A 12,321-nucleotide genomic window follows, 5' to 3' on the forward strand; every position below is an offset into this window, starting at 1 on the left:
TGGATAGTCCTATACAGCAGGGTTTCTCAAGGTGGGTGCCGAGGCACACTAGGGTGCCGTGACGTACTGTAGGTCCAGGGGTGCCGCTTGATAATATTTGGAATTGACCAACATCACTTCAATTTAACCACTTGCAACCTCTAGACCTGGTGAATGTTCCCCCCAGAATAATAGGGATGCTGGGGTTTAAGTGGTCAAACGCCAAATATAAAGCTAAGTTATCTGTCCTAATGGAAACAGATATTCTCTCAAGTTCATCTCATGTCAGGTCAGCAATGCTCGTGACATACTTTATCTTAGGGGGAAAGACTTACATATTTGACATAAATGTAAGGTACTGTCAAATAATAATAATAATAATAATAATGCCGTGGATGAAAACATTATTTACAGGGGTGCCCTGAGCCAAAAAAAGTCTGAGAAACTCTGCAATACAGTACAGGGATGTGCAGAGCTGTAGGCGTGTGACTAGACATAGACTTGTACCGACTGGACACTTTACCACTGACTTGAACTCATCTCTAATGACTCAAAACTTGGCTTTGACTCGTCTTCAGTGACTTGCGACATGACTTGGGAACTTTATAGCAAAAGACATCTCAAAATGTGGCGTCAACGTATCGTCAGTGTCTTGATGCCCGAATTGGACTTCTACAGGTAAAGATGTCTTCTTCAAAGACATCTGTACCCAACAGCAAGACATACCGTCTGGCAAAAGCAATCCGCTGCTGCTGCTGCTGCTGCTGCTGCTTCTTCAGCCATATACAGTTAATGACAGTTAATTTAGAGCCATGCAGAAGCACTTGGATTGTGTGAGTAATCGCAGGCTCTTTAAAATCTTTGAACTGTGAATCACATTACACGCCCCCATGAGCCGAGGTGATCATGCACGCCGACGCCGGCACGTTGTTCAGCAGAGCGTCACCAATGTGCAAGAGGACTGGAGAAGCCAGCAGCTACTGGACATCACTGTTAAAACACTGGCATTCCTAAAACAGCGGATCCCTAAAATAGCAGATCTACAAAAAGTAGAGCAGAAGTAGAAGCTTTATTTCAAGCTCAAAACACGTCACAGCGCAATGCGTTGTGAGTTAGATCTGTATTTCTTTCTGCTATCCGTCGTCACATACAGTATATCGTCACTGTCGGGCAGAAACCTTGTATCTCCAAGTTTCAAATGTGTATGTTTTTTCATAAAGTAAAGCCCTGCTTCATCATACAAGACTGTCGCACAAGACTAGTGAAAACAGCAGATCTACAAGCACACAACGCCTCGCAGCGCAAGGCGTTGTGTGCTTGTAGATCGGCTGCTTTCACTAGTTTAGATCATTCTTAAAATGATAAATACAAAACGAACGGTTTTGGAGATACAGGGTTTCCACCAGACGACGACGATATGGATAAAGTGGTTAAAATACTATACATTACACCAACAGACAACACATGACACGCAAAGACAGACATGCAGACACAAAAGGACAAACGTGCGCAGACAGACAGACAGACACGAATCAAACACCCACAATGCCCTCCCACCTTGTCCTCTCCAGTTGATTAAGACCACACAGAGGCTCTAGAGCCAATCACATCGCACGGAAGTCCTCTTCCTCTTCTTTATATAGCAGATAGATGAAGCCAGCTGTCAGAACCGCCCCGACCAGCTAAGGCCCCACACACAAGACAAAGACATCCAACGAACCTTAGACAAGTTAGTGGGGGACTCAAGACACCAGAGCCCGGCCCTTATTGGTTAGGCCGATATCGGCCACCATTGGTACTCCCTAAAAGAATCGAGTCGCTGTGACACTTCTAGGTAGTGGTGGTGTGCAAAACCCGTTCATTTCAGTGAACAAATCATTTCGTTCACGTTAAGGATCCTTTCAAATGATTCGTTGTTCATAGCGTGATCTTCCCGTGAAAAACACTACCGCGGGAGCGTTTTTATTGCGTTGCGCGTACAGCCCGCCCTCCCGTCCTGTGTGCGAGGGCTATTAGGGGGAGGTGACGGGGGGTATGAACAAAAGCGCGAACTTAACAGTTGAAGGAAATGAACGAATCCTTCGTGATTCATTTTTGTATGAACGACGCATCACTTCTTCTTGGGGCTGCGGTCTGCCTCCAAAACGATTCTGTCATCTGTGAGAAGCTGTCACTAGCAGCTCATTGGTGCATGAACCGGACTATCCGAGGCTAAAAGGACTGACGGACAGGTCTAAGCAATCCAGACAAGAGCCACCCTGATAGGTTAATCGCGAGCAGGCTGTACTTTTTTGACCAATGACAGAGCTTCTCACAGATAAAAGAATAGTTTTGGAGGCAGACTGCGGCACCTAGAAGTGTCACAGAGACTAGATCTCTTTAGGGAGCATTGTTAGCCGCCATAAAAATAAAAATAAGCACCAAAAAATCTGTGAATGTCAGCAGAACACTACATATCGTCACTGTCGGGCAGAAACCTTGTATCTCCAAGTTTCAAATTTGTACGTTCTTTCGGAAAGTAAAGCCCTGCTTCATCACACAAAGCCGTCGCACAAAAGTAGTGAAAACAGCTGATCTACAAGCACACAATGCCTCGCGATGTGAGACGTTGTGTGCTTGTAGATCGGCTGTTTTCACTAGTTAGTAAATTTTTTAGATGATAAATACAAAACGAGCGGTTTTGGACATACAAGGTTTCCACCGGACAACAACGATATATCTGCTTTATATGCTCTTTTCATATATTGAAGTTTAACTTCTTTTTTTTTTTCTATAAAAAGTATAATGTTGTCAAAGAGCAACTGTAATCAAAATGTATGTTTTAGAAATTGATTAGATATCTGTCAAAACATTGGTAATCGGTGGTCTAGGACTCTCACAAAATTGGCCGGGCTCTACAAGACAAAAGACAACACAGACTGGCAGCTATGCAACATTTATCGTAGACAATGGACATACAGTAGCCGTACAAAACATGTTAATTGTTCTAATAACTGCCATGCCCTGGGCAAGTCACCAGTGTAATAAAGATGGATTTAAGTACAAACGCAGATTGCACTCATTATGACCGGAGGTACTGTAGGCTACATGCCAAGAGATAAGTGCTCCAAATGACCCCATTATCAAGGCTTACAGTATGCAATATGGCAGTGGCTTTCAACCCTTTTCGTATCAAGGTTATAATTATTCATTCAGCATTTGAGCCACGGACCACCATTTGATGAGATTTAGCCTCTCAGACCCCAAAACGTTAAACATTTTGTCATCGTTGGACGGGATTGTCTGTTTATGCAGTGCCATAGGACTGATAACACATTAATCAAAAATATCAATTCTTCTGCATTCTGTAATTGTGCAGAAGCTTAATCTTTTTTATAAAATATTTTGCAAACATTATTTCTATTTTAGCGTTAGTTTTTCAACTTTTTCTTGAAAAACTAACGCTAAAATAGAAATAATGTTTGCAAAATATTTTATAAAAAAGATTAAGCTTCATAGAGGTGTTTCTATTCAAAAATGACCACAAAAAGCATAAAATAATGATAAAATAATAATTTTGGCCATTGTCAGACCGACTTTGTTTACATCCCTTATCAATCCATATAAAAGAATAGAAGAGGGATATAAACAAAGTCAGTCTGACAATGGCCAAAATTATTATTTTATCATTATTTTACCCTTTTTGTGGTCATTTTTGAATAGAAACACATATATGAAGCGTAATCTTTTTTATAAAATATTTTCGAAACATTATTCTTATTTTTGCGAAAAAGTTGACTATATAGCTCCTTTAAGTAATGCAGTACTTGCAGGAACCATAAGGGTCTATTTGGTTTCATTTTATGCTCTCAATTATGAATTGATTAATGAATTCTCAGTTAAAGCTCTATAAGGGTCCACTCTCCACCATTTAGCAGGGGACTCCCTCAAGGACCACTGGTGGTCCCCCGACCACTGGTTGAGAACCACTGCAATATGGCACAATATTTGTGAAGCAACAAATATATTCCTTTTTACATTGTACGGTGCATATTGAAACCCCTGTTTCACATTATGGATGGTCTCATCCAATTGCTTTCATATTGCTTAGGAGAAGAGTCAAAATCATTTGCATTAGCCTATGCATGTACGTACACCTTATGGTCAGCTGTTGGTTAATAATACCTTGTAGATGGCAAAAGGTTAACTACCGTATGTCCCTTAGGATCACAAAAATAAATTGGATAATCAACGATATATCTAGGTACGTAGCTAGCAAGCCAACCTCAGAGCTGACGAGACACAAGACAAGGCTTTTGTTTTAGTTTTTTTCAAAACCTGGAACCTTACTGAGGTGGATATATTTATGAATTCCCATTTCTAGTCTTAGGTCAGGTCAGTATTGCAGAATGTTGATATGTGACAGGAAAGATTTTCCTTTTGCTCGAGGTTAGAACAATAGCCTTTCAGACAGGAACAACAGGCCAAAGAAGCCATTTCCAAAATGTCGTGGGGGTTAGGGTCGATACGCGTTTGGGTGGTGTCCAGTTTCGCTCAAATGTATTTACAGAAAAGCATCTCTCTGGGTAGCAGCCGGACATCAATGTATTAAGACGTATTACCGAGAAGCCCACATCCACTTCCCGGGGCTCCATGAGGTTTAAAAGCTCAGGAGCTTCTGCAACAGCGAAGGAAATGATCCGAATGGAATCAGATAACGATCACCCAGAGGCTATAGGGTGACACGATAAGACGAGTGCGTTTGAGTTGGACTTACCTGGGGAAGTATATTTTCAGTAGCCTAGTGTGTGTCTGGGTTTTGGATATGTACCACAGTATACATACTGGTCAGTGTTTCTCAAAGTGGGTTCCTTTTAGGGGAGTCTAAATGGACCCATACGAGTCTGTAACTTGTATGTAAAAAGAAAACGCCGCTGTACCTTTCTGCCAGGCCCGAGCAACCCGAAGATTTAATATGCTTTAATCGCTGTAAAACAATTAAAAGTATGAACGCTGATCCGACATGCAGTGTTGTACCCGAACGCGTTCAATGAACGATCGTTCATGAACACGTTCATATTTTGGGCGAACGTGAACTGACCGTTCTTTGCTTTCGCTTGATGAACGATATTGTCGAACGCGTTCATTCTGACGCCCGTGAACGGCATTCGTCAGCGTTCGTCGGCCGTTCATGCGGCGGTCGGCGCCTCCGCGGTCGTCTGTCCTCTCGTCTCTTTTTCATCTGCAAGCTCACAACGCGTTGCATCCATGAGACAACGTGAGCTTGTAGATCAGCTATTTTAACAACGCGGAAACATGCTGTGCGCGAGGTTTAGAAACTTCTGCCAGCCCTTCACAATAAGGGTGCTGGAAGACTGGGCACTGGGCAGTGGGCACCTAAATATTGTGGGCACCTCAATGTTAAGCTGGATGAAATTAGTGCTGTGTGTGGTTCTATGGGCTGTGTCAATACTTTTGACAAATAATAGCTTTGAGCAATGTCTAAACATTTTTTTTTTTTATAGACAAAAGTATAAAAATATTATGGTTAAGAAAATAACTAAAAAGAACTAAGTTAATTTTGGGGAACCATGAACTTTAGTTCAAAATGTAGAATTATGAACTATGAAATGAACTAGTTGATTTTAGAAGTTTTGAACTTGAACTTGAACTAGTTCATTTTGAAAGTGAACTTTCCCAACACTGCCGACATGTTTGTTTTCTACCCAGAGTCTGTAAGCCGTTGGAACAGGATACGGATGTTCCTGGACCGGAAACAGGGGGCGGGACAACCACCATCTGTATCCTGTCCCTGAACGCATCACTTCCTTTGTTTACGCTGCTAGGCAGCTCGCATGGAATGGACGCATGGATTAACGCAAGTACTGTTGTTTTCGAGAGCTGATCACAGCATGATCGAAGAACGTGACCGGTCCGTGAACCGTCGTGCTCGGAGGACACGCACGCGCCCACGTTCAAAGGTAAGGACATCGCGGTAGGAAACCCCGAAAGTCGATGTTTTTAAATCGCGGGGAACGAGTTAATGAAGGGTGCTCCACTGCCGACGTCAACGTTGGACGCTCACATTCGCCCCGGTTAATTTTTTGACGCCTTCCGGCGCCGTCACGACGCCATCATTTTGGTGGAACCCTAGCCTTAAGGGGAGACCTTGACATTTAAAAGTCTGAGAAACACACTGCGATAGGTAACCTATCTCAAACTCTTGAACAGTGCCCTTAACGGTTTTACTGCCAGATGTTATTATTTATTTATTGGGTCTGGTGCCAGCAAAAAGCAGCTTTCCTTTGCGATGTTACAGAAAAAGATCCATTCATTTATTATTTTTATTTATTATATGTGTACTAGCTGGTGGCAGAGGGCAGCCTTATGCAACGAATGGGATGGAATTGGCCCACGCTGTTCGCCGTGGTCCAGAGCATACCAATGCGGTGTCTAGCTCCTGTCCATAGAAAAAAGCCAGGAAGTGATTTTGGACTCATTGATGTTTACGTGCAGTGGATTTTTGAGAGCAGCGTTACGGGAGATGTTTTTACTGTACACACCCGCGCGACCCCTCTTCAGCTTACAGACATCAAACAAGGTAAAAAAGAACGAGCCGTATTGGCAACGCGCCGCCGTCAAAAATGGGGCGAACGGGAACGTCCGTAGCAGTAAAGGAGTTAAGATGAAACAAAGAAGATCCATTTGTAATCTCTTGTCATTCCAGTGCTGTGCTGCTTCACTCACCTGCAGACAAGCCACGCCGATGCCCACCGCTCCGATCACCAACAGGTGGTCTGCAAGGAACTGTTCCAGCTTGGTGATGCAACCGCCCTGCAGGGTCCAAAGGGTAAAACCCGTGTCATAGATCAGTGATTCTCACATGATTCGGGTAAACGATGTTTATCTGTGGAACCGAGTCAAATGAAATGTAATGCCTCAACTCCTACAATTCCAAACCTCAGAGACAAAGCTGTCAACCAAGTCACACACAGCCACGAATACGCATGGTCTCTGTTAGAAGGGGTGTCTTATGCTTTCGAGGCAAAAGACAATCAAAAACATTTAAAACTCTTCAACTCTACCTGATCTTTTTATTCATTTCTAGGCAGTTCAAGCTGCCGGGGAGCAGGGGGGGAGTGAAGTGTAGCCTTTTGAAGTGTTTTCACACTAGAGAATTAACAAAATGGAATATCATCTCCGTCTGACAGGTGCCTTGTATCTCCATATTTCATATATTTGTTTTCGTTTTTTCAAAAAACTTTTGCTGTATAGACGCAGGAGAGTATTTTTTGCGGGTCTTTAAGTCCGAGTGTATCAAAAAAAGCAACTGGTTTAAGCACCGTTGGTCCGACCAGTTAACATTCACCAGGTTAGCATTCACCAGCATTAGTTTTACTGAGGTTAGGGTTAGGTTAGGTTTAGGTGTATCTTCGTCCCTCCGACTTTTGGCACCTCCGCACTTCCAATCACAAGCTTCCGCTGCCTTAACCCAGTTGCTTTTTTGATACACTCGGATTGAACGACCTGCAAAAAACACTCTCCCGTATAGACGCATCGCCATGGGAACCAAAGCGTTCAGTAAAAGGGGTGGGACCCCGTCGCCGACAGCTGGTTGCTTAACGATTCGGACCGCAACGGCGATTGCGTCATAGCAGCCGTAGTCCCGCCTCACGTCGCGGTAGTAGAAACAGGCTTTTTAAATTCCCTAATATTTTGTGCCAGGTACTGTACATGTACTCCCCAAGTCCCCTATACAAGAGTTGGGTTGTTTAAATGTTTCAAAGATACGAGCTCACAACGTGTCGCATCGCGGCCCGCTGTGAGCTTGTAGATCTGCCATTTTCAAAAAGCCGTATAGCCTAGTCTCTTCTTGTTGGGCTCATATACATGGTCATTTAAAAAAAAAAAAAATTCAGACCTGGTTGCTTGTTACGTGTGATTGTTGTGTTCAGCGGGCACAGCTGGTCTGGTATACTGACCTCCACCTTGTAGATGTTGGACGGGTGGTCTCGGGTGCCACAGCGAGGGGTGATGGTCTTGCAGCAGCTGTCCGGCACCAGCCTGCCCTCCGCGCCCGAGGAGACGTAGGCACTCTGCCTCCAGTCCTGGAAGTTGTTGCTGCCGCAGCATTTGAACTGGAAGGGGTCAAGGTTGGCGATAAGGCTGTCACAATTAGTACATAATTGTCTAATCGCAATTATTTGACATCGCCATAATCGTTTCCATGTTGAAAAATGTTCCAAGTCAAAAATAGTGGAAATAGCAGATCTACAAGCTCACAACGTGCCGCATCGCAACGCATTGTGAGCTTGTAGATCGGCTATTTCCACTATCAAAGTATAAAGTTGTCAAATATGTCAGTAATTTCTTTGTATATTTAGGTTATGTGTCATATCTACCATGTGCAACTTAATAATTAGAAATGTAATTGTTAACAACAAAAACACAATTAAATTGTTAATCGCAATTATTTGAGTGACAATTAATCGTCATGTAAAATTTCATAATCGTGACAGCCCTAATTGGCGAGTAGGGCAATATCATTAAGACTTGATCGCATCATAAACATTCAGTCAGGAAACACTCTCGTCAAAGCAGATGTAACCATTTATCGCCATCAAATGGAATACAGTTTAACTTGCCGCTTAAGTCCGAGCAGCGTGCGAAGCAAAATCAGGGAAAGCTAAGCAAAACCCCCCCATAGGGATGCAATAACAATACAATAAGCAAATACATTGACATATTAGCTTGAATCAGCGTACATAAAATCACAAGAATTTGAATCAAATGACTAAGATATGACTAAAAGTTTATTCTAAACTAGACTAAAACCACAGTACATCAACATTTTCTGTCAAAATGTAACACTGATGGGAAACGTAGTGCGTATACATACATCCTGTTGTAGTCTGTCCACTGCCATTGTGATGGCGTCTCTCCCCGGCTGAGCGTAGTTCTCGGTCATCGTGTGATTCAAATGCTGCTTGAGCTCCTCACTCAGCTGGAGATGGTGGAGCGACCATGGGAAGAGGAAAAGATGGAGGTTTAAAAGAGGGGGGGTTGGGGGGCAGTGATGAGAAGAGAAAGAATTTAATTCGATCTTTGACCCGACTCAGTGAAATCAGTGATTCTCAAACTTTTTCATGTCAAGGACCCCCAAAATTACATTTATTTGGCCGCAGGCCCTGATCTCAAAATATGTTGTTCCAGGGACCCCCAGAAGCAGAGATTTGAGTTACAAAAGTTTGCTTTGAAAAATATATATTGAGAAAATTTGCACATTTTCAAGATTTTGAAACCATGCAAGGCACCAACCTGCTCATAGGGATCAATTAGGGGTTCAACATTAACTCTGGGGGAGCCCGGGATCAAACTAAAGTGGCCGCTCTACTTCCTGAGCCACTGATGCCCACAATGAATTATGCACACAATGAACACTGATGCTTCTGTTGCATTAACACAACAGTCTTCCTACAGTGCATGACACTGGAATCGAACCACCTAAGCTGGCTCCTTTCCATGTCAAGAAGTAGTATACTCAAGAGTTTCTCACAGATGACTGAACTTCTCACCCCATCTCTAAGATAGAGGCCTGCCAACTCATTTCGTCCGCTTATATCTTATTCTTTCGGTCATGACCCACACTTCATGATCATAGATGAGACTAGGACCAAACCTTGCTCGGTATATCGAGAGATTTTTGTACAGCGACTGCAACTCCGCTTCGGCTGATCTCCTGCTCCATCATCCCCTCACTCAGCCCTAAGATACTTAAACTCCTTCACCTGGGGCAAATTCGCATTCCCAACCCAGAGTCCACAATCCATCATCTCATATCTTAATTACTTAATTCTAATTTGTCTCAACCAAAGGGTTAAATTTGTTCTCCTGCTAAGCCGCAAAAATGTGTAATGCCCTAACGAAAGCCTTAAACGAGTGGAAATCCCTAACCTCCTTTAAAACAACTCTGAAGAGTCACTTACAGGTCTGGCTGCAACTCAAGACAAAACCTATCCTTACCTTTCTACTGTAAATACCATTTGTTTTGTTTTATTTTCCTCCTGTCTTATATTTTCTGCCTAGTGTTTTATTTGTCTGTTATTTAATGTTGTATGAGTTGTAAAAAAGGACCCCAATTGAAACAAGCCCAAAAGCTTTGACCTGTACCTAAAAGGTAACCTTGGTGTGGTCCTGGACAGCCAGCTATCATTCAAGGCACACAGTCACCCGGTCCTGTAGGTTCACACTCTACATATAACATCGGTAAAATCAGACCCTTCCTCAACCCAGGAGTCAGCCCAGCTCCTCATCCAGACATCTGTCATATCAAAACTTGACTATTGTAACTCTCTCCTCACTGGCCTCCCAGCATGTGCACTTAAACCTCTCCAACTGATCCAAAATGCTGCGGCACGACTGGTTTTCAACCAGCCAAAATTCTCACATGTCTCCCCCCTTCTCCGCTCAAACCGTTGCCCCGATCCATGCCAAATTTTGCACACACAGACCCCCAGATGTAAAAAATGACCAAATGTGCTAAACTGACCAAATGACCACCCCAACGGGGCTGCTCACGGGGAATTCCCGGGGACCACCGACTCCTGGTGCTCCAGAACGGATGCAAAAGTGGTGGCGCCCCCAGTGGAGGACCCCCTACACTGCAGCTCACATAAAATGCCGTAACTCCGGCTAGGAGCGACCGGGACAGCCGGGGCCGGTACCTATTCGTCCGCCTTGCCGGCGCGGAGACCCCACCCCTCATTTCTCACATGGCCCTCTTCTAGCGCCACCATGAGGCCGATTCTTGCAAAACACATTTTTGGACACTGCTCCTACAATTTTTGCCCTAAAATCACGCAAATCACTACACAGTATGTCTACACTCATGTCATCAACATGGATCAGGAAGATTTTGGCAAAACACATTTTTGCCCTATTTGTGGAGATAAGTGACCTACGGTCGCTTATCTCCCGATTAGGGAGTCTTACTGGTTGTAAGTCACTTTGGATTAAAAGTGTCTGCTAAATGCCTAAACTGTAAACTGTACCTTTTCATATGCAAACCTTTAATAAAGTCTTCAATCAATCAATCAAAGATGAATTTCCTGAACCTTAAAATGTCAAGTGGTTAAAAGGTTACACAGACTAGAATATGAAACACAAGAGTATCAGTACATTACTTACCCTCTGGTAATAGACATAGGCCAGGACACCAGCCACCAACTCAATCAGAAAGATAAACAGCAGACAGGAGAAATACTGTAGATGGGGGAGAGAGACGCAAGGGGAGAGAGAGAGAGACAGACAGACAGACAGACAGACAGACAGACAGACAGACAGACAGACAGACAGACAGACACAACGTTTATAGACAAACTACTTTCCTTCATATTCAATTTAAACTTCAGCTGAACTAAAATCACATCAACCCATTAAGACCTGTGGGCGATTCTGCAAATATCTTCTAAATCTTAACCGTTTTCTGTTGCTATATCAGCGATTCTCAAACTATTTCATGTGAAGGACCCCCAAAAATGATATGCATTTGGCTGCGGATGCTTTCCCGGTTTCAATGGGTTAAACTGCAGCTGAACTAAAATCATGTTAAAGGAAAAGTTCACCCTCAAAATTCCTTTTTTTCTATTGATTACTCACGCCATGGAGACTAATATTTTTTTTGCATTTGTCGCATTCCCAAAGCTTGCAATGAAAAAGGAAATGCTTAAGGATTCTTGTTCTCCCCGTGTCTCCTAGGGCAGTGGTTCTCAACCTTTTCAGGCCGTGACCCCCAAAATAATCATATTTTAACTGGGGACCCCCCATCCTGACGAGCACCAAGAGTTGAGGCATTACATTTTGTACACGGTTCTATTGTGAAAATAGCCGATCTACATGCTCACAACGCCTCGCGTTGCGAGGCGTTGTGAGCATGTAGATCGGCTATTTTCACAAATTCTGCCTCTAATATTTGGCAATTTGGCCAATGTTTAATTTGTCATTTTAAAAATTATTAAAACGTCCTTAAATTCTCACTTAAGAAATGTGCAGATACCCTCTATACACTTCAACTTTATGTTGGTTGGTTTTCTGTTGAGCGAGAAAACAATGTTGCACCCGACCCACAGATTGAGAACCACTGTCCTAGGGTAGATACCCTCACAAAAACATGCAGTAATCCTGATCTCTATAATGCCTCCCCCTGGCCAGCCGGGGCGCCTGATGGAGGGGAAAGGAACTGGTTGGAATAATTCCTTCCATGTGCTACGATGTGCTACGTCCAAACTGGGGAAATCCCCCCTGTCGGGTGAAAAGTAGCAACTTGGACTCCTCGTGCACTGAAGGAAGCATGAGGTCAGTCCG

General features: G+C 43.4%; 1 protein-coding gene across 2 annotated transcripts in view; it reads right to left on the reverse strand.

Moving 5' to 3' along the window:
- The window catches only part of tspan11 (tetraspanin 11), a gene marked incomplete at its 5' end in the record, with an annotated part of 44,550 nt that overhangs the window by 6,635 nt on the left and 25,594 nt on the right, over window positions 1-12,321 (reverse strand). The window contains 5 exons of one of the 2 annotated variants that reach the window (XM_080753940.1): window positions 1,543-1,661; window positions 6,706-6,792; window positions 7,941-8,096; window positions 8,858-8,962; window positions 11,146-11,220. In XM_080753940.1, coding sequence (XP_080610066.1) covers window positions 1,584-1,661; window positions 6,706-6,792; window positions 7,941-8,096; window positions 8,858-8,962; window positions 11,146-11,220 — 501 coding nt within the window. In that variant the 3' untranslated portion in view covers window positions 1,543-1,583. Of the gene's footprint in view, window positions 1-1,542; window positions 1,662-6,705; window positions 6,793-7,940; window positions 8,097-8,857; window positions 8,963-11,145; window positions 11,221-12,321 lie in introns of those variants that run through there. The other variant, XM_080753941.1, reaches the window with a different exon arrangement.

Source organism: Nannobrachium achirus (genome assembly GCF_963921795.1).
Source record: "Nannobrachium achirus genome assembly, chromosome: 23".
Classification (NCBI taxonomy): domain Eukaryota; kingdom Metazoa; phylum Chordata; class Actinopteri; order Myctophiformes; family Myctophidae; genus Nannobrachium; species Nannobrachium achirus.